Below are 20550 nucleotides of genomic sequence, written 5' to 3' on the forward strand. Positions count from 1 at the left end.
TACATTACCTTTCTTGTCACCTGTTAAAATTTTACATGTCAGAATTGTTTGACCAATTTTGAATACAACTAATCTTGTCCCATTGCAAAGTCCACCACTCCGACATAAATTACACAATAACATTACGATACATCCTTCTTTCAACAGTAAAATCGGCTGGTGGAAGACCAGATGGTGTTAATGGTTGTAGATATTCTACGGGATATTTTAAGTTGATGCTTTCATCTTCCACACAGTCACCACCGACTGTTTCAGCAGAGTCTATTGATACGCATTTAACTAATTTGTTGTGTAACCGATCGACAATTTTTCTCGTTGCTATATTTAGATGAATGGGTGATTCAAAACTGGATCTTCGTAAGTGTGTGTGTTCATAAGTAAGCCCTTTAATGGATTGGTGTATGTCCAGGTTAAGTGCCGGAATGTACCTGATGACCGTGGTCTTGTTTGACAATAGTTGTAAGTAGGCTGTGAAAGAATCTTGAAAGAATCTCATGGTAAAAGTCTCCGTCTCGTGGGACTTCCTTCCAAAAAGTCTCTTCAAAAAGTCTTGTCTCGTCCCAAGATTTTATTATAATAGAGAGATACCCCTTTGTCATTCTGGGGTATTGAGTGTTGCTTCATAAGGGAAAAAAATGAATTTAAATGATTTTTAGCAAGAAGTCTCACCTCAACTGTGGTATGGAGACCCTTTTAAGCTACACCTTGGAAGTCACTTCTGTAAAACTCCCCAGGGGGTTACACTCTTAGAGCTCCCTCTGTTGGCTCTGATATCCCTGCAACATCACTAGCCTTAAATTAGTGCACTCTACAGGAGCCTCAGGAATACAGGCAGGCGCTCTCTGCTGCAGCCAATTCTTTCCTTTGGAGGATGAACCACATTAATAGAGCTTACCTGACAGCAAAGGGTGTCTTTGGACCCCCTTCAGGAATGCCACCTACTACACTGCTGTGAAGAAATATTTGCCCCCTTCCTAATAAACTCAATTTTTTGCACAATTTATACAATTAATGGCCTTGGACCTTTAGACAAAATGCAATATCAGAAATGAACCTGAGTGAACACAATGCAGTTTTCAAACCAACACTGTCCTTATTCAAGGAACCAAGTTATCCAGCACCTCTGCCAGTCATTGCTGTATTGTTGTGGACTCACACATATACCGGCACACACAGCACAAGCCCTCATAGTTTATAGATTGGCACTGTGATAACAGACATTGGCCAGCCACGAATTTGCAACGTCTGGATTACAATGGCTCCCACAAGCAGTTTTGTTATTGGCCTGAGCCAAAGGAGGCTCCTCGACTAACTGGGCCAAGCCGATAGTGTTCTTCTGAACACTGCGAGCAGAGTCTTTCCTGGTAATGTTAGATGAGCTGTCTCTTTCGGTCCCCACCTTACTTCACAATGTCTCTGCCTGCACACTCCACCCCCAACACAGTGCAAATCCTCCCGACTACACCAAGTATTCTGTTGAGGACTCACACAAGCACACACCAAGCCATCTCAATATGTAGATTTGCACTGTAGTAACAGCTCGTGTCCAGGTGCAAACCCACATTTGGATTACAAAGCCTTTCAGAAGCAGTATCTTATCAGCCTGAGCTAAATGGATCTCCTCGAACCTTGGGCTGAGCAGACAGAGTTTCTGAACACTGCAAGCGGCGCACCTCCTGGTGATGTCAGCTGAGCTACAGTATGTCCCTCTTTCAGACCTCACCTTACTACTCGGCACCTCCACTGCCACCCTTCTACAGTGCAAATCCTGCTGACTACACCAAGTGTTTTTTTTGTGGACTCAATCACACACTCACATACACACCCACCATGAGCCAACTCAATTTGTAGATTTGCACTGTGGTAACAACTGGTGGCTACCTGTGAACCTGCAATGTCTGATTATATTGACTCTCTGAAGCAGTCTCTCTTCGGCCTGAGCTAAAGGAGGTTGCTTGACCTTGGGTCGAGCAGATAGTGTTTCCAAACACCGTGAGAGGTGCGTCTCCTGGTGATGTCAGACGAACTCTCTCTCACTAAGCCCCCATACCTTACTGCACATCACCTCCTCCACGCTTTACCCCTAAACAATGTGAATCCTGCTGACTACGCCAAGTGTTCTGTTGTGGATTCACAAACACACACACACCATAAGCCCTTTCAATTTGTATATTTGCACTGTGGTAACAACTGGTGGCCAGCCACAATGTTTGGGTTATGACAGCTCTAAGATGCAGCTTCTTATCATCTGGAGTTAAAGGGCTAACTGTTTGGTTTTTTTAAGCTTGAGTACCTGGAATAAAAAAAAACTCCAGTGAACATGGGAGATACCTGTGGACACCAAACAAGGGGTGACCTGGTTGGGAATTGAACCCAGATCCCCAGAACAGCAAATAAAAATTTATACAAATAAAGTATATCCACTATCAGAGCATGGGTTGTGGGGTCTGGAGAATATACAGTGGGTATAGAAAAGAACCCCCCCCCCCCTTGAAATATTTCCATTTTTTGCTTTACAGCCTTAAATGAAAACACACAAATCAATATTTTTCCCAGCTTTACTTACTCAATGCAATCTATAACAGCCAAGTGAAAGATATCACAGCTACAGTTCAGAAGAATTTAAAAAATCAAAAACAAGAAATCCTGAGATGAATAAAGGATCACCCCCCTCCTAAACTCAATCAGGTGTCAGTGCCCACCATTTCCATTGCGGTTACTGGCTTCCTTCCACCTGTGATCAATTGTAATGAGTGTGATTAGTGAAGCTGTTCCTGGAGCATTCATTCCCTTGCTTGGCAGTGCAACTGACAGCAAACAACTGACTATGGGTGGCAGGACACTTTCAAAAGATCTCAGGGACAGAGTTGTGGACAGACACAAGGCAGGAGATGGAGACAAAAAAATCTCAAAGGCTTTATCAATCTCAAGGAGCCCAGTAAAGTCCATAATAAAGAAGTGGCGAGTGTTTGGTACTACTAGGACTCTCCCTGGATCTGGCGTCCCTCCAAACTGGATGGAAGAGCAAGGAGGAAACTGGTAAGACAGGCTACCAAGAGGCCACTTTGAAGGAGTTACAGGATTTGATGGCAAAAAGTGGTCATTGTGTGCATGTGACAACAATTTCACAAGTGCTCCACAATTGTGGCCTGTTCAGGAGGGTCGCACTTCTTAAGAAAGGCCACATTAAGGCTCGTTTGAGCTTTGCCAGAATACACCTTGAAGATTCTGATGCCAAGTGGAAAAAGGTCTTATGGTCAGATGAGACCAAAATTTGGCTTCAATACCAAACAGTACACCAATGCAGCTCACCATCCACAACACACCATACCTACAGTAAAGCATGGAGGTGGCGGCATCCTGTTGTGGGGGGCCTGGGGCTCTCGTTAGGGTAGAAGGAAAAATGGATGGGGCAAAATACCATCAAATGCTGGAGAAAAACCTGTTACCCTCTGCCAGAAAGTTGAAGATGGGCAGAATGTTCACCTTACAACGCGACAACGACCCGAAGCACACAGCAAAATTGGGCACACGGTGGCTGAAGGAGAAGAAAGTGAATGTCCTGGTGAGGCCCAGTCAGAGCCCAGACCTAAATCACAGTGAAAATCTGTGGAAAGATCTGAAGATAGCAGACCACCAACACTCACCATCCAATCTGACCGAACGTGAACAGTTCTGTAAAGAAGAGTGGGCAAATATTACTCAATCTAGATGTGCACAGCTGATAGAGGAGTATCCCAACAGACTCCAAGGCTGTCATTAAAGCAAAAGGTGATGAACAAAATGACATTGACATTGGGGTGGGGGGGGGGGGGGATCCTTTATTCATCTCAGTAGGTCTTGTTTTTGATTTTTTATCATTCTTCTAAACTGTAGCTGTGATATCTCTCCACTTGGATGTCATTGGTTGCATTGAGTAAGTAAAGCTGGAAAAAATATTGGTTTGTGTGTTTTCATTTAAGGCTGTAAAGCAAACAAAATGGGAATATTTCAAAGGGGGGGGGGGGGATTCTTTTCTATACCCACTGTACTGGCAGTACCAGACAACACAAGGTAACCAGCCTTAGGTGGGACACAAGCCCAGGCAATGCAAACTCATGCACACACCTAGAAACCAACTTCCCAGTTAAAGTAACACCACCGAGTAAAAGATAGAAATGAAGAGAGGCTCACTTGCGGAAGGGCAGAAAGTTTTTTTTCCTCACCCAGATCGCAGCGAGGTACGAGATAAAAAACAGAAACCCGTGCTAGAAAACCACAGAGTAAGAAAGCAGAAAGGGAGGAAGCTGCAGGGAAGTTGAACGACGATGGCTTTAAAGGATTTCCATGACCTACGTTGAGAAGCAATATCCACGTGGCCTGTGAGCTCGTCATCACTCGATGGGTGCGAAACGTCGGGATCCACGTAGTCTGAATCTATACAAGGCGGGTATGGAGGGGGAGGGGGAAGCACTAACTGAGGTGGGTCCCTCACATTGCCTCTACGAGGCTTTAGTGGCACCTGACGTCCAGCACCTAAACAGAGGATGAATGTGGAAATGGTTACCTGTGAGAAAAAAAATGCATCGGTGACAAATTTCACACTCTTTAAATCTTTATGTTCATGTTGATAGTCTACAGTCAATTTGGGCATAAAGCTAACTCTCCAGATCACCACATGGAACCAACAGGATCCTGCCGACTACGCTGTTTTCTCACCAGTAGGATTATATGAAGTTTCCAATTTCTCTGTAGCAGCAAAACCTGAAAAACCAACAATGTAGGACGTTATCGTTCAGCTTTGGCGCTATACACGAGAAGCACAGAATTAATTAGGAGAACCAGCAGAAGTGAAGGTACTCATTATGGCAAGATGTCCGCCATGCAGGGGATTCAGCTCACAAAATCCATCTTCTGTACCATCACTGTTTAGGTCAGGGTTACCAGCAGGGCATTGGAGTGGATGTTATACGAGGTGAGACACAAAAATAACTGGGTTGGTAAAAAAAAAAAAAAAAAAAAAATTATCAATGAATTACAGCATTCTAAACATTGTCACCTTCTCCATACTCCCCCTCCTGATCTCTACACCGCTCCAGACGTATCGTCCATTGATTGAAACAGTGCTGGAAGTCTTCTTGCTTGAAGCTCTTCAACAGGCTTGCCGTTTCTGTCTTCACTTCATCCATTGAAGAAGAATGTGTTCCCTTCAGGTTACTTTTTAATTTTCGGAAAAGAAGTAAAAATCACAGGGAGCTAAATCGGGCGAATAGGGAGGATGATTGAGAGGATCAGTCAAACACTGCTTTATGGAAAACGCAGTACGATCATTTCAAACTATCTGATTCACCGTCTGCGGTGGGTTGGCACCCTGCCCAGGATTGGTTCCTGCCTTGTGCCCTGTGTTGGCTGGGATTGGCTCCAGCAGACCCCCGTGACCCTGTGTTCGGATTCAGCGGGTTGGAAAATGGATGGATGGATGGATGGATGATTCACCATTGTGATGTTGTCGTCTGTCCGAGACGAGCGTGGGTGACCGGGGTGTTGAACGTCTTCCACATTTTCTTGTCCCTCCTTGAAACGTTTGTGCCGCTCAAACACTTGTGTGCGAGACAAACTGTTATCACCGTACGCCGTTTTTTAACCATTTCATAAGTTTCTGTGGCAGTTTTGTTTAATTTTGCAAGAAATTTGATGTTGATTTGTTGTTCGATTTTTTAACCCGACATTATTGCGACAACTCGTGTAGCGATTGTTGTGCAGATCCTGACTGGGCTCTTCACAGGAGATACTGAGCCGGTCGGCGGTTTGAGAGGGCGCGCGTTTAGGAGGGGATGCTGTTCTATGAGTGACCTCCAGACGGATTTTCAGGAAAGCCCCAAGCCCAGTCCGGTTATTTTTGTGTCTCACCTCGTATAGGACTTTTTTCATTATTTAGAAGGATATGTGAAAAGAACAACATTTTCAAAAGAACAATGTACTGTATATTACAAATGGAGGATTAAAGGAACATCAAATTACAATAAAATAAATACATAATAATAATACTTTGCATTTATATAGCGCTTTTCTCACTACTCAAAGCGCTCAGCAATTGCAGGTTAAGGGCCTTGCTCAAGGGCCCAACAGAGCAGAGTCCCTATTGGCGTTTACGGGATTCGAACCGGCAACCTTCTGATTGCCAGTGCAGATCCCTAGCCTCAGAGCCACCACTCTGCCCTTGTATCAGGCTGGGGAGAGAAAATAGTATCGGTCAGTGAGGCGAGTCCTCATCTCCAGTCTATGCATTTATGGCAAAATTAATACAAAGGCAACATATCCCAGTTTGAAGGACAGGTGATGTGCATGAGGGAGTCTCCTTTGGCACCACATGCCACCTCCGCTACTCCCTCTATAAATCCATCAAGGGGTATACACTCGGAAGCCTGATTTATCACACTGAGACCATAACCAGCACTAGTCAAGGTGACGTGACACCTCATTTATCATCACATGGCAATCACTGGTACTGTGCCCATATACCCTTATTAAAGTGATCAAAAGTCTCATTTACCACCCTCAGGCCATGGCCAGCACTGCACGTAGGAGCACTTGTCAAGACGATGTGCCCAAGACAGATTCTTGATCATCTTATGGTAATGTCGCTGGTACTGTGCCCTTGTTAAAATGATGTCGCCCAGACAGCTACTTTAACAAGGGTACATGGGCACAGTACCAGCCAGTATCTTAGGATAATGAACAGATGCGCTGTAGAATACCACTTTATTGCCATAAGGAACTGGCTGGTACTTTGCCCATGTGTGTTTATTAAAGTGATGTGCCCAAAACAGCTACTTTATCATGCAATGGCACTAGCTGGTATTGTACCCTTGTTTAAGTGATGTTCCCCAGATAGCCTCTTTATCATCCTAGAACACTGGATGGTACCGTGCCCATGTGATCTTATTACAGTGATGTGCCCAACACAGCTACTTTACTAAGTAATAGCATTGGGTGGTACTGTTCCCTTGCTTAAGTGATGTTCCCTAAATATTCATCCTATAACAATGGATGGTACTGTGCCCATGTGATCTTATTAAAGTGATGTGTCCTACACAGCTACTTTATCATCCCATGGCACTGGCTGGTACTTTGCCCATGTGTGTTTATTAAAGTGATGTGCCCAAAACTGCTACTTTATCATGCAATGGCACTAGCTGGTATTGTACCCTTGTTTAAGTGATGTTCCCCAGATAGCCTTTTTTATCATCCTATAACACTGGATGGTACTGTGCCCATGTGATCTTATGAAAGTGATGTGCCCAACACGGCTACTTTATCACGCAATAGCATTGGCTAGTACTGTGCCCATGTGCTTTTGTTAAATTGATGTGCCTGAGACAGCCCAATATAACCCCTAATATAAAAATGTTTCATGACAGTTCCAACTGTCTGATCAAAAGGTAGAATTATCATTCATGTCCCTTCTATGCTCCTAAAATTAATTCCTGACTGTGCCCCTGATCAATACGCCAGCACTCTCCAGTGCCATGATGAGTGAGTAAGAAATCCTCAACCTCAAAACTTGTGTCTACCTTAAGTGAAATATCATAATTGCCATCATGGTACCCAAGCAGCTCTCGCTGAATCTGTACTCCTGTTATGAAGATTCGGCCGAGGGAGCCTCCTTTATCGCTCAGTGCCACTGGCCAGTAATCCATCAGTGCCCAGCCTGTTTGTTGTCCTATACCACCTACCAAGACTCCATCTGTAATTTAACAAATGACACCAGCTGTGTGCTGCGTCTACGTACCACTGCCAAGTTGATACATGCTTGGCACTGTCTTTATCACCCTATCACAGCAGCCAGTGGGTCCTCTGTATCTCTCCAATGAAAAAATATCCTTTATTGTATTATGCCACCAGCAGGCACTGTCTCCACATGCCAAAGTGATATGCCCTTTGCAGCATCCTTCATTGACCTGCACCCAATCCACAAGCCCATCAAGATGACATGCCCTGCACAGTCTCCATTATTGGCCTATGCCACCAGCTAGTAAAGTGTCTGCCTACCAACGTGACGATCCCTTTGATGGTCACCTTTACCACCCTATACCAATGGCCGGTAAACATCATGATGATGTGCCCTATGCCGTCTTCTTTATTTGTCAATGCCAATAGCTGGTCCAGTGCGTGTGCACCCTTGTCAACTTGATGCACCCTTGACAGGGTCTTTATTGCACTATCCCTCAAGCCAGGGTGCCATCTGTACCCTTATCATGAACATTTATTGCCACCAGCTACTACCAAATCCAATCCACATACCAAGGTTATGTGCCCAAGGCTTTTCCTTCACTGACCTATACCAAATCCATGATCCCATCAAGATGGCATGGCCTGCTCAGTCTGAGTAATTGCCATATGCCAACTGCTGGTACAGTGCCACCATGCCAAGGTGAGGTTCCCAAGTCTCCTTTATTGATCTATACCCACTCCATAAATACATCAAGATGACTGCCCCATGCCACCAGCTAGTACCCTGTCCACATATCCAACAGAAGAGCCCTTGACAGCCTCCTTTACCACCCTATACCAATGGCTGGTACAGCGTCTTTGACCCCATCATGGTGATGTCCCCATGTAGCCTCCTTTATTGCTCTATGCCAATGGCTGGTCCAGTGTTTGTGTGCCCTGTCAAGTTGACACAATCTTGGCAGTGTCTTTATGACCCTATTCCATCAGGCAGTGTGCCATCTGTATCCTTATCATGAAATTTACATTTAAAGCCACCTTTATTGCCCCATACCACCTGCTACCAAATAGCAAGGTGAGGTGGCCATGTCAGTCTCCTTTATTGACCTATGCCAAATCCATGATCCCATCAAGATGGTGTGGCCTGCCTATGCCAGCAGCTAATACGGTGTCCACATGCCAAGGTGAGGTGCCCAAGTCTCCTTTATTGACCTATGCCCAATCTATACGTCCATCAAGATGACTGCCCTATGCCACCAGTTAGTACCCAGTGCACATACTTTACCCCCCTATACCCCTGGCCGGTACAACATCTGTGACTCCATCATGGTGATGAGCCCTATGCAGTCTCCTGTATTGCTCTATGCCAGTAGCTGGGCCAGTGTTTGTGCACCCTTGGCAGCACCTTTATCGCATTATGCCTTAAGGCAGGGTGCCATTTGCACCCTTATCATGATCATTTATTGCCTTATACCACCAGCTACTACCACACTGAGTCGACAAACCAAGGTGATGTGCCTAAGACAGTCCCCTTTATTGACCTATGCCAAATCCACGATCCCATCAAGATGGCGTGGCCTGCCTATGCAAGCAGCTAATACAGTGTCCACATGCCAGGGTGAGGTGCCCAAGTCTCCTTTATTGACCTATACTCAATCTATATGTCAATCAAGATGACTGCCATATGCCACCAGCTACTACCACATCGTGTCCACATAACAAGGTGATGTGCCCAAGACAGTCCACTTTATTGACCTTTACCAAATCCATGATCCCACAAAGATGGTGTGCCCTGCAGAGTCTCCATTGATTTCCTAAGCCACCACCTAGTGCTGTGCCCACGCACCAAGGTGACGTGTCCACGACGGCCTCCTTTTCAGTCTGTGCCACAGTCCAGGTGACACTCTCTACACCCGTATCGCCTGTGTGTTTGGGTGAGAGCGTCTCTTTAAGTGAGATGGGCACAGTCATCTCCTCTTGGTGGTCCCCCACTTCTTATGTTCCAATATGTGTTTATTTCTCTTCAAATAAATGAACTGCTGATTTCAAAATTAAAAAGTCGGGGAAGGACATCTTGGATCAAAGCACATATGCGGTCAGTGCTTGGCCAGTGCCAGTGGCTCTTCTCGATGTCAGTGACGGCCCATGGAGATATCGACAGAAGCATGACTGAATACCCGCACGTCATTTTAAAAACTCGTGAGGCGTCTGCGTGTGCTGAGGCCAATCTGGAAATTCAGGAACATTCAAAATCACACTGGGCTGGCAGAAGAAATGGGCGCCTGCCAATCGCCTGATCGAGGCGGCTGTTCGACATGTTTGTGGGAAGCCATTAATTAACACGTTTGCTGAACCTAAAAGCAGCACACAGAGAAGCTCCAGATGGGGAGGAATGTCAAACACGGTAAGCTGTCGTGGTGACAAAGCCGCGCAACGGCCTTCCATTAAAGGGCACCGTCGTTACTGACGATAGCAAAAATTCATTTAGAATTCTATATGCCGACTTTCTCCGAGTGCCACATAAGGACTTCTAAATGCAAATTTCACAATCACATGGAGGCTGAAGCACATAAACCTCAAATCTTAATTTTTCTATTGTGCAGCCAAATGTTATGCAAACGCCATTGAAGGCAGCGATCTCCATTTAGAATCTACAATCTGCCATCAGGTCTATATAGTGCCTTTCTACAGTGCCCTGTAAGTGTTCACATTTGATTTGTAATCGAAATTAGAATCCCAGTAATTTGTCTCTCTTTTGGATCAACATACAAAAGACTCTTTAACGTCAAAGTGAAAACCGATCTCTGCAAAGTGGTCTCAATAGGTGCCAGGGAGGAAGGGCAGGCATCCTGGCCGGGTATGAATCCATTCCTTTATCCCAGACCAGGATGCCCGTCCTTTCTCCCTGGCACCTACAATTTTGAATTAATTTAAAGCACTTTGCACACATCAGGAGGCCATAATGGATGGATTGGGTGAACAGGCTTATTGGGAGCAGTTCATCCCCCCCACACGACAGGTAGCAGCGTTCCTCAAGGCTGGACCAGATTAAGACACCCATTGGGATTGGCATGGGAGCTAAGAGTCCCGAAACGCAGCTCTTTCGGATACCACTGGAGGGCGCTGCCAAGTTAGAGGTATCTGCACGACCCAGAGATGTTCCAGACGACCTGGAGATGAGACCGGAAGCAGTTCCCGGGTCTAGTTTGAAACAGAGCCCTGCTGCCTCACTTAAATCGAGTCAGAGGTGCAAGGTAGCGGCCAAAAACTCTTTGGGTGGGTGGGGGGGAAGGAGAGAATTGTGATTTGGTGCGTTTTGCTGGTGTCCTGGAGAAAGAAGGTGCTTTTTTTGGGAGAAATAAAAATAATTTATTTGAACCTGGGATTGTGTCGGGTGTTATTGTGTGTGCAGTTTGGGCGCAGTGGCACCCCCCCCCTTGTGGTTACAAAATATAAAACAGAAGATAACTGAAAGCAAATAAGTCCCCTTGTGCTTCAAAATTGGACAGCAATGCCGCCAGCATCCTACTCTGATGGGTCCTAACCTAAAAACTGCTCCCGGGGTCCTGTACAATGGCTGACCCTGCACTCTGACCACCAGAGTTCAGGTGAAAAGATCGACTGGGGATTAACAAAGTATATCAAAATTAGAAGAAAAAAATAATAATAAAAATGTGAAAACCTCTAATGGGCCGAGGACTTTTTATATATACTGTTCAAAACAGTTAAAGGCACCCTTTTTAATCCGAGTACAGAATCAAGTCAGTGACACTTGTGGGCTGTTGATCTGGTCAGTTAGGTAGCTGAGGGGCTTGTTCATCAGTTTCAGCTGCTTTGGTGCACTAGAGGGGCGACACTGAGACGACCCCCAAAACAGGAATGAATGGTTTAACAGGTAGAGGGAGGCCACTGACATTTTTCCCCTCCTCGTCTGTTTTGTCACTCGTTTTCCATTTGGCTACGGTCAGTGTCACTACTGGTAGCATGAGGCCATACCTGGACCCTACAGAGGTGGCACAGGTAGTCCAACTTCTCCAGGATGGCACATCAATACGTGCCTCCCATTGCCAGAAGGTTTGCTGTGTCTTCCAGCACAGTCTCAAGGGCATGGAGGAGATTCCAGGAGACAGACAGGCAGTTCCTCTAGGAGAGCTGGACAGGGCCCCTCGTAGAAGGTCCTTAACCTATCATCAGGACCCACCGGTATCTGCTCCTTTGGGCAAAGAGAAACAGGATGAGCACTGGCAGAGCCTACAAAATGACCTCCAGCAGGCAGGCAGGCCACCGGTGTGAATGTCTCTGAGCAAACAATCAGAAACAGACTTCATGAGGGTGGCCTGAGGGCCCGACAATGTCCTCTAGTGGGCACCGTGGAGGTCGACTGGCATTTGCCATAGAATACCAGAATTGGCAGGTCCACCACTGGCGGGCGCCCCGTGCTTTTCACAGATGAGAGCAGGTTCACCCTGAGCACATGTGACAGACGTGAAAGGGTCTGGAGAAGCCGTGGAGAACGTTATGCTGCCTGTGGCAACGTTCAGCATGAGAGGTTTGGTGGGGGGTCAGTGATGGTCAGTCTGGGGAGGCATATCCATGGAGGAACACACAGACCTCTACAGGCTAGACAACGGCACCGCAGGACTGCCATTAGGTATCGGGGTGAAATCCTTGGACCCATTGTCAGACCCTATGCTGGTTCCTCCTGGTGCACAACAATGTCTGGCCTCATGTGGCGAGAGGATGAAGGAATTGATCCCATTGACTGCCCCATACCCCCCCATGCTCACTCGCCTCACCTCAATCCAATAGAACACCTCTGGGTGGGACATTATGTTTCGGTCCATCCGACGCCTCAGACTGTCCAGGAGCTCAGTAAATGTCCTGGTCCAGATCTGGGAGGAGATCTCCCAGGACGCCATCTGTCATCTCATTAGGAGCATGCCAAGCATTTGGGGAGGGCATACAAACTACTGAGTACGATTGGGAGTTGCTGCAATGAAATTTTGTCCAAATGGACTTGCCTGCCTGCCTGCCGCCTCATTTGTTCTCTTTGATTTGCGGGGTGTCCCTCTATCGGTTCATCATTTTCATTTCCTTCCTTTTGCTCCTCACACATCACCAAGCCATAGCAGTAGAGACAGCCAGCAGGAGTTTTGTTTCCCATTGAGATCTGATGAGTTTTCAAAGTGCGCCTTTAATTTTTTTGAGCAGTTTATAATGAGCATCAACCCAAGGCGCTATAGTCGCGTTCCTCAGGAGGACCCTTATGATTGAGAGTCACTAAAAAGGGGGAAACACATTGACTATCTAAGTGGTTAGCCGTTAAAAACACAAATATTTTATTTTATATAGCGCCTTTCTATATCCAGGGGGCCTTTCTTTTTTTTTGTGTTAATTGAGTTAAAGATGACAAACAAAATACTTGAAGCAGCCGTCTTCATGACGACAAAGTGAACTTGCTTGTCTGAAACAGACAAAAACTAAAAAGAAGACGAAGAAAACGACAAAGTGGTGCCCTGGCAGTCAAACGCCACGCTGACATACAGTTCCTGACAGCTTCAAAGGGTCTCACAAGCCGGACCTTCGCATTTGTGTACCGTTAATGGCGGCCCCTCAACTGAGGATGTAAGGTAGCCGCCTGCACAGACGCACTTGGCAGACACCCAGCTGCTTTTTAAAGACAAGTGTTGGCACCCATTAATATGGAAATGGCGCTCTTTCTGCCTATTGTTCTCTTTGGCCTTGTTTTTGTTATCCACACAATTAGTTAAAAGGGGGGGGGGAATAAAGGCTGACTACCACTTACCCATGGTGCTGTGTCTCTTATTTTCCGCCTCTTCCACCGTTTTATTATTGGCCTCACACTCAGCATCTTCTTCTGTTAACTCCCTATTAACACCCAAGGGCTCTTCACCACCATGCGTGGGCGAGGACTTCGGTGGCACCTTTTTGTCACTGCATGGGGACTCCACTACCCCCACAAGGCGAGATCGATCGAAGGGCGTCTCCTCCGTCGGGCCGCTTGAAACAGGAGCTGGCGGTGGTGGAGGTGCACGCCGCTTCTTCTGCTGGTTAATGTTGGGCGAGTCGTGGATAATCTTTAAAAAAAAAAAAAAAAAAAAAAAAAAAAAAAAAAAAAAAAAAGGACAAACAAAAATGTTAACTCATCAGCTCACGCTTAACATGTTCAAATGGAAATGTCCCCACTCTGCTTCATTCCTCCTGGTTACGAGGACATTTCCAAGAATCAGTTAATGATTAGCACACCTAATAAGGAAGACATCATGATTTGGGCCTGCTTTGCTGCTTCAGGGCCTGGACAGCTTGAGGGGAAAATGAATCCACAAGTTTATCAACAAATTCTCCAGGATAACGTGAGGGTGTCTGTCTGTCAACTTAAGCTCAGAAGAGTCTGGGTGATGCAACAGGACAACAACCCCAAACATCATAGCAAATCCACAGCACAATGGCTTCAGAAGAACAAACTCGGCCTTTGGAGTAGCCCAGTCAGAGCTCAGATCTCAATCTTATTGGAATGACTTGAAGAGAGCGAGCCATACATAGAAGACAAGCAAAGAGAGTTAAGGCAGTTCTGCAGGGAAGAATGGGCTCAAATGATGTGCAGGTCTGATCTGCAGTTACAGGAAGCGGCTGGTTGAGGTCATTGCTGCCAAAGATAGATAGAGATAGATAGATAGATAGATAGATATAAAAGGCACTATATAATACATAGATAGATATATAGTGCCTTTTTATATCTATCTATATATTATATAGTGCCTTTTATATCTATTATATAGTGCCTTTTATATCTATCTCTCTATCTAATAGATAGATAGATAGATATAAAAGGCACTATATAATACATAGATAGATATATAGTGCCTTTTTATATCTATCTATATATTATATAGTGCCTTTTATATCTATCTCTCTATCTAATAGATAGATAGATATAGATAGATAGATAGATATAAAAGGCACTATATAATATATAGATAGATATAAAAGGCACCATATAATACATAGATAGATAGATACTTTATTAATCCCAAGGTGAAATTCCCATACTCCAGCAGCAGCATACTGATAAAAACAATATTAAATTAAAGAGTGAGTGATAACAATGCAGGTATAACAGACAATAACTTTGTATAATGTTAACGTTTACAACCCCAGGTGGTATTGAAGAGTCACATAGCGTGGGGGAGGAACGATCTCCTCAGTCTGTCAGTGGAGCAGGACGGTGACAGCAGTCTGTCACTGAAGCTGCTCTTCTGTCTGGAGATGATCCTGTTCAGTGGATGCAGTGGATTCTCTATGATTGACAGGAGTCTGCTCAGCGCCCGTCGCTCTGCCACGGATGTCAAACTGTCCAGCTCCGTGCCTACAATAGAGCCTGCCTTCCTCACCAGTTTATCCAGGCGTGAGGCGTCCCTCTTCTTTATGCTGCCTCCCCAGCACACCACCACGTAGAAGAGGGCGCTCGCCACAACCGTCTGGTAGAACATCTGCAGCATCTTATTGCAGATGTTGAAGGACACCAGCCTTCTAAGGAAGTATAGCCGGCTATAAGTATAAGGAGGGTCAACCAGTTATCAAATCCCAAGGTTCACTTACTTTTTCCACTACCACTGTGAACGTTGAATGTGTTTGTAAAATAAAGACATGAAAGTGTAGATTTTTTCGTCTGTTATTGGCTTACGCTCATCGTGTATATCAGGACCCGTAACTCAGATGAAGATCACATCACGTTTTATAACCAATTCATGCAGTAACCCAGATCATTCCAAAGGGTTCATATACTTTTTGCTTTGACTGTGTATAGATTATGTTAGTCTGTCCAAATACGTTTGAGCCCCTGAAAATGGGTGGGGTGGGGGGGGGGGGGGGGGGGGGCGGCCTGTATAAAAATGGCCGTCATTCCTAAACAGCTCATGTGACATTCCTCTTAAACCTTTGAAAGTAAAGCTGATAGCCGACACCTCAGTCATGTACAGGCAGCCCCCGGGTTACGTACGAGATAGGGACTGTAGGTTTGTACTTAAGTTGAATTTATATGTAAGTCAGAACAGGTACATTACTTTAATAAATGTTATTGTTGATTGACTGTAACCAAGTGCTCTGCCAATGAATGACGGAGTTTCACCTCCCTCTGACCTTTTTATTATTTCTACTTTATTTTCCATGGTGATGGTTTTTCTCTTCTTTACTGTATCACCAGCATTTGCATCAGATTGTTGAAGGGTAAAGACAAATGGTTAAGATGAGTTCTTCTGCACAGCACTGTACATGTGACCACAGCAAGAAGGCACCAGTCGTCAACACTGACAAGAGACAACGTCCTGCTATGTTCGTAACAGTACAAGCAGGCTTGCTTGCTATTGAGAATGAACAAGGGGCGGCGAGGGGCGATTCACCATTCTCCCACCACACAGTCACCACCACTTGCATACAGTATGCTCCCTGCAGTGTCCGCCCACCGAGAACGAACACGGTGCGGCCAAAGGCGGGTAGTGAATCGCCCACCACTGCCCCCATTCAACAGGCAGCCACCCGAGGCACACTACAATGCCACCCCCGCCGCTCCGTTCACCCTCAATGGCCTCCGTTCAGCCACAACCGGGTTACCGCTTGCAGTATCACCAGCCGCCCCTGTCTATGAGCCGCCCACCGAGAACGAACGGGGCAGCCGTGTGTAGTGGGCAGGCAGTGAAACGCCCCCCTCCACTCCATCCAGCCTGAGTCCAGTCAGGAGCAGTAGCTCAGCGAACCGTCCCATCAAGCCTGAGCGATAGCTGTGGCCACCGATGAATATGGACCACGGGTCACCACTTGCTGCTGGGAGCCGTCCAAGGGACACTACATTGCACGAGCAGCAAAATCGCCCCCCTCCGGCCACCGCTTGCAGCGTCCCCAGGCCGAAGATGACAGAGCGGCAGTTACATGAGGCGCATGCGTCCAGCTGCGGCCCCATTTGTAAGTCGTAGGTCAGATGTCCTTAACTTGGGGACTACCTGTAATGTGTCACAAAAGAAGGCAATTCACGATCTGACCACGGGGTGGCAGAGTGCATTAATCCTTTATCTCTTATCTCCCCGCAGACCGAATGCGGGAACATCCACCCCAGAAGACATCACTTCCGGTTCTCGCCTCTCAAGAAGTCACAACCCTGATGAGCTCATTTCCAGTTTCCGGTACCAAGATCCCTCCTCTTCCTGCCTTTCCACTATAAATCCGCCATGTTTACCAACCTCAGCGATTCTGTTTTGGACTTTTTGTCTGTAAAGACCAATTTCTCAACCTCTCTTCAAATTTTGAAGCCAACTTTCAAGTATACGGGAGGCTGCCCCCCAAACCACTTTGTGGGTCAAGGCTTGATTACACTGGTCAACAAGCATTTTGCTGCTGGGATTCTTTCACCAGTTCTTTAACAAATTTCACTTGCTGACTGCAAATCTGAAAACCGTTTTCGTCCAGCAGCACGTCCCATTTTTTAGTTATGATGTTCCAGGTCTTGGACAACTAGGGTGACTGGACAGTAAAGATGGATAACCATTTTGATAAATACCGGTAATTCCACTAGGGATGCCACACGCTAATAACAGCTGTGACTTGTTTACCTTGTCATTATTCATTTTATTTAAAAATTATTCATTTTTAGTTAGCAGAAAAAATATTTGTTACTGATTACCAAGTCTTATAATGTATGACTCTTAGGCATAATGACACAACTCAGACATGACGCTGCAGTAGGTAGTCGGTTTTACTGTTTCCTTAACATAACGTTGCATTTCAGGACACTTCGTTCGTTAGATTCACCATTACTTTGAATATTTTGTCAAGGCGATGGACAGAAACGTTGATGCGTTTTAGCATTTAAGAAATAGGTTTGGTCTTGAGAAAAGCGAAGCCAAAACTAAGGAAGGTGTTTTTGTTGGCCCTGAAATCCATGAACTGATGCTTGACGATGAGTTCAAAAGGAAACTGAAGCCCACTGAATCAGCAGCATGGGAAGCATTCGTGCAGGTTGTCCAGAATTTTCTTGGCAGTCAGAGAGCAGACAGTTATGCTGATCTTGTGGAGAACCTGCTGGTATCGTCTTCTGGTTTGTTTTCAGAATAAACACATCAAAACAATTTTGGTGGGACAGAGTCCAAACTCCAGATATTGTCTTGATATATTGATATTCAAACGTGTCAAAACGTCAATGATGTGTATCTCAAAAACCTGACGTGCTAGCTTAATTCCGATTTCACATATGAAGTCAGTGTAAAAAACGTAATAAAGAGCTGGTTGGAAGTTCCCAGTAGCAAACAAAAAATATTTTTTTGTACACCTGTGCTATTTACCACAAACGACTTCTTCACTTCAAATCCAATGTGGTGGCGTACAGAGCCGAAATCATGAAAACTGTGTCACTGTCCAAATGCTTGTCGATACGTCAATTCAACTCGTGTATTTTCTCCTCTGACGGCTAAAGAGTGGCTTGTGCCTGAAGGAGCTTCTTGTGGAGGCAGTGTGCGGGGACTGTCGTGCCATCTTATGGGTCCTGCTCCTTCATATCATAGCAGGCAGATGACAACAAGACCATCATGATGGTAAAAATGAGAAATGCAGGCATTTGAATTTCTCTAGAAATGAACGAAACAGGAAGTGTGGTGTGGTGACGTGTTATGACTGCTGTGAATGTTCACGTTATCAGAATTGTAACGAGTGGCAGAGGTGCGGAATTAGCCACTAAATGCCAGACTTGTAGTGGGTGACCTTAAAAAGGACCATTGGCTTCTTCAATGGCTGCTCCCACCATGCTGCTCGGTGTTCCCAGTTGCTTTGTCCACTCATACCCGCCACCCCACTGCGCCTCAACCCACTCACCTAGGGAATCAGGGGCAACCTGTTGGCCACACAGTCCCCCCCAACTCCATGAGATGACCCAAGCCTGGGGTCCATATCCGAAGCTCACCGGCAGCAGGGAGACGAGTACAAATTGGCCAAGTGTGTGTGTTGCGTCTGCGCCAAGCTGCTCACAGGGGTGCTTTCATATAGCCAAGTTTCCCAGGTATTCCCGGCCCCCTCGGACAGTCCGCAGCCACCTAAATAGAGTGTGCCCATCTCAGATCTGGATCCAGGGGAGCTACACTAGCCTCATCTCAGAATCTTCATCCTTGTGGGTAACATAAACTCCATCTGCTGGGACATTCGGGGGGAGGCAATTTGGTCAACGCAGCATAAAACAAGTTGTTGTGATCATGCTTGAGGGGGTCTGCACAGGATTAGTGCTAAACCAGTCCTCCATATCTCAGGGTCATTAGTCATTTCTCCTGCCTACCGCTGCCACCAATGTAATTACCCACAGGAGCCAGAGATGGAGGAATGGAATTGGGCAGTTTGCAAGTCTCCCTAAAAAGGACTTCATTAGCGGCCACTCCCACCACACTGCTCAAGTCTTCAGTGCTCCCAGTTGCTTTGTTCGCTCATACCCGTCACCCCACTCACCTAGGGGTTCAGGGGCAATCTGTTGGCCACACATTCCACAATCTGACTCCATGACTAGGGTCCATATCCTATGTGTACGAATTGACTAAGTGCGTGTGTTTTGTCTTTGCCAAGCTGCTCACGGGGGTGCTTTCATATAGCCAGGTTCTCCAGGTATTCCCGGCCCCTTGGAAAGTCCATAGCCACATAATAAGAGTGTGCCCCTCTCAGGTCTGCACCCAGGGGAGCTACACTGCCCTCCTCTTAGAATCTTCATCCTTGAGGGTAACATAAGCTCCATCTGCTGGGCAATCTGGTCAACGCAGCCTGAAGCAAGATGTTGTGAGCATGCTCGAGGGGGTCTACTACAATTAGAGCTAAACCAGTGTTTCCTGTAGGGGGCGGTAGCTCTCTAGTTGGAATAACTTCTTTTGTAATTGCGGCGTTTTAAGTAACCGAAAACTATATAGATATGATATTAAAAGACGATATCCCTCCCATAGTGATACGGTGGTAAAAAATCACATAAGAGAAAATAACTTAGCTTTCTATTCGGACGATTTATGCGGCATTACAGACGGGAAGCCAATAGCAAGACAATACCAAGGTGGGATCTTGATCTGTACAGTCTGCCATTTTTCATCGCTGTGCTGGAAGGCTTTTCAGGACAGATGACGTTATCACCCATCCGTCCATCGGCTTGAAGTGTTTGGCTGCTGTCCGAGTCTTTTATACTGGTTTCTTCACGTGTAGGCCTTTACTTAGGTTCCAAACAAGGGAAGTAGATTTTGTGCTGATTTTTAAAAGAGGACAAAATAGTATACTGTACATCTGTCTTTAGGCTGACTATACATTCCTCCAGCTGTCTTTGTCTATCTTGTCCTATGCTTGGCCCAGCAATTCTAAATGCTGAGCCCCTTTGTGCTAAATCTGGCTCAGCTATGAATGTACAAAGAAAAGAAAAACAGATTTAAAATGTCTACACAGGGACAGTGACATTAAACTAAATATCATAACAAACTTATTATAACAACCAGTCTTCCATATCTCAGGGTCATCAGTCATTTCTCCTGCCTACTGCTGCCACCAACGCAATGACCGACAGGTGCCAGAGATGGAGGAACGGAAGTTTCCAGTTTGCCAGTCTCCTTAAAAAGGACTGTTGGCTTCTTCCATTACGCTGCTCAGACCTTCTCGCGGTGGTACAGTATGTGCTCTCAGCTGCTGTGCCCCCTTTGCCCACTTACTTACTCCACCTCACTCCAGCCCTGCAAGCAAGTCCTCCAACTTGCAGGGAAAACCTGGGGTTTGGCTGCAGGACTGGCACTCCAGCCACTGTATAAAACAAACCTCACGCTCTTC

General features: G+C 45.9%; 1 protein-coding gene across 1 annotated transcript in view; it reads right to left on the reverse strand.

The window, feature by feature from the left end:
- cobl (cordon-bleu WH2 repeat protein) overlaps positions 1-20550 on the reverse strand; it is a 333465-nt gene that overhangs the window by 96764 nt on the left and 216151 nt on the right. Inside the window, exons 10-12 of the mRNA XM_051936126.1 lie at positions 13517-13808; positions 4699-4743; positions 4336-4614 (exon numbers count right to left, since the gene is read on the reverse strand). Of these exons, the coding sequence (XP_051792086.1) occupies positions 4336-4614; positions 4699-4743; positions 13517-13808 (616 nt within the window). The remainder of the gene's footprint in view (positions 1-4335; positions 4615-4698; positions 4744-13516; positions 13809-20550) is intronic.

The sequence above is a fragment of the Erpetoichthys calabaricus genome, chromosome 13 (assembly GCF_900747795.2).
Source record: "Erpetoichthys calabaricus chromosome 13, fErpCal1.3, whole genome shotgun sequence".
Classification (NCBI taxonomy): Eukaryota; Metazoa; Chordata; class Cladistia; order Polypteriformes; family Polypteridae; genus Erpetoichthys; species Erpetoichthys calabaricus.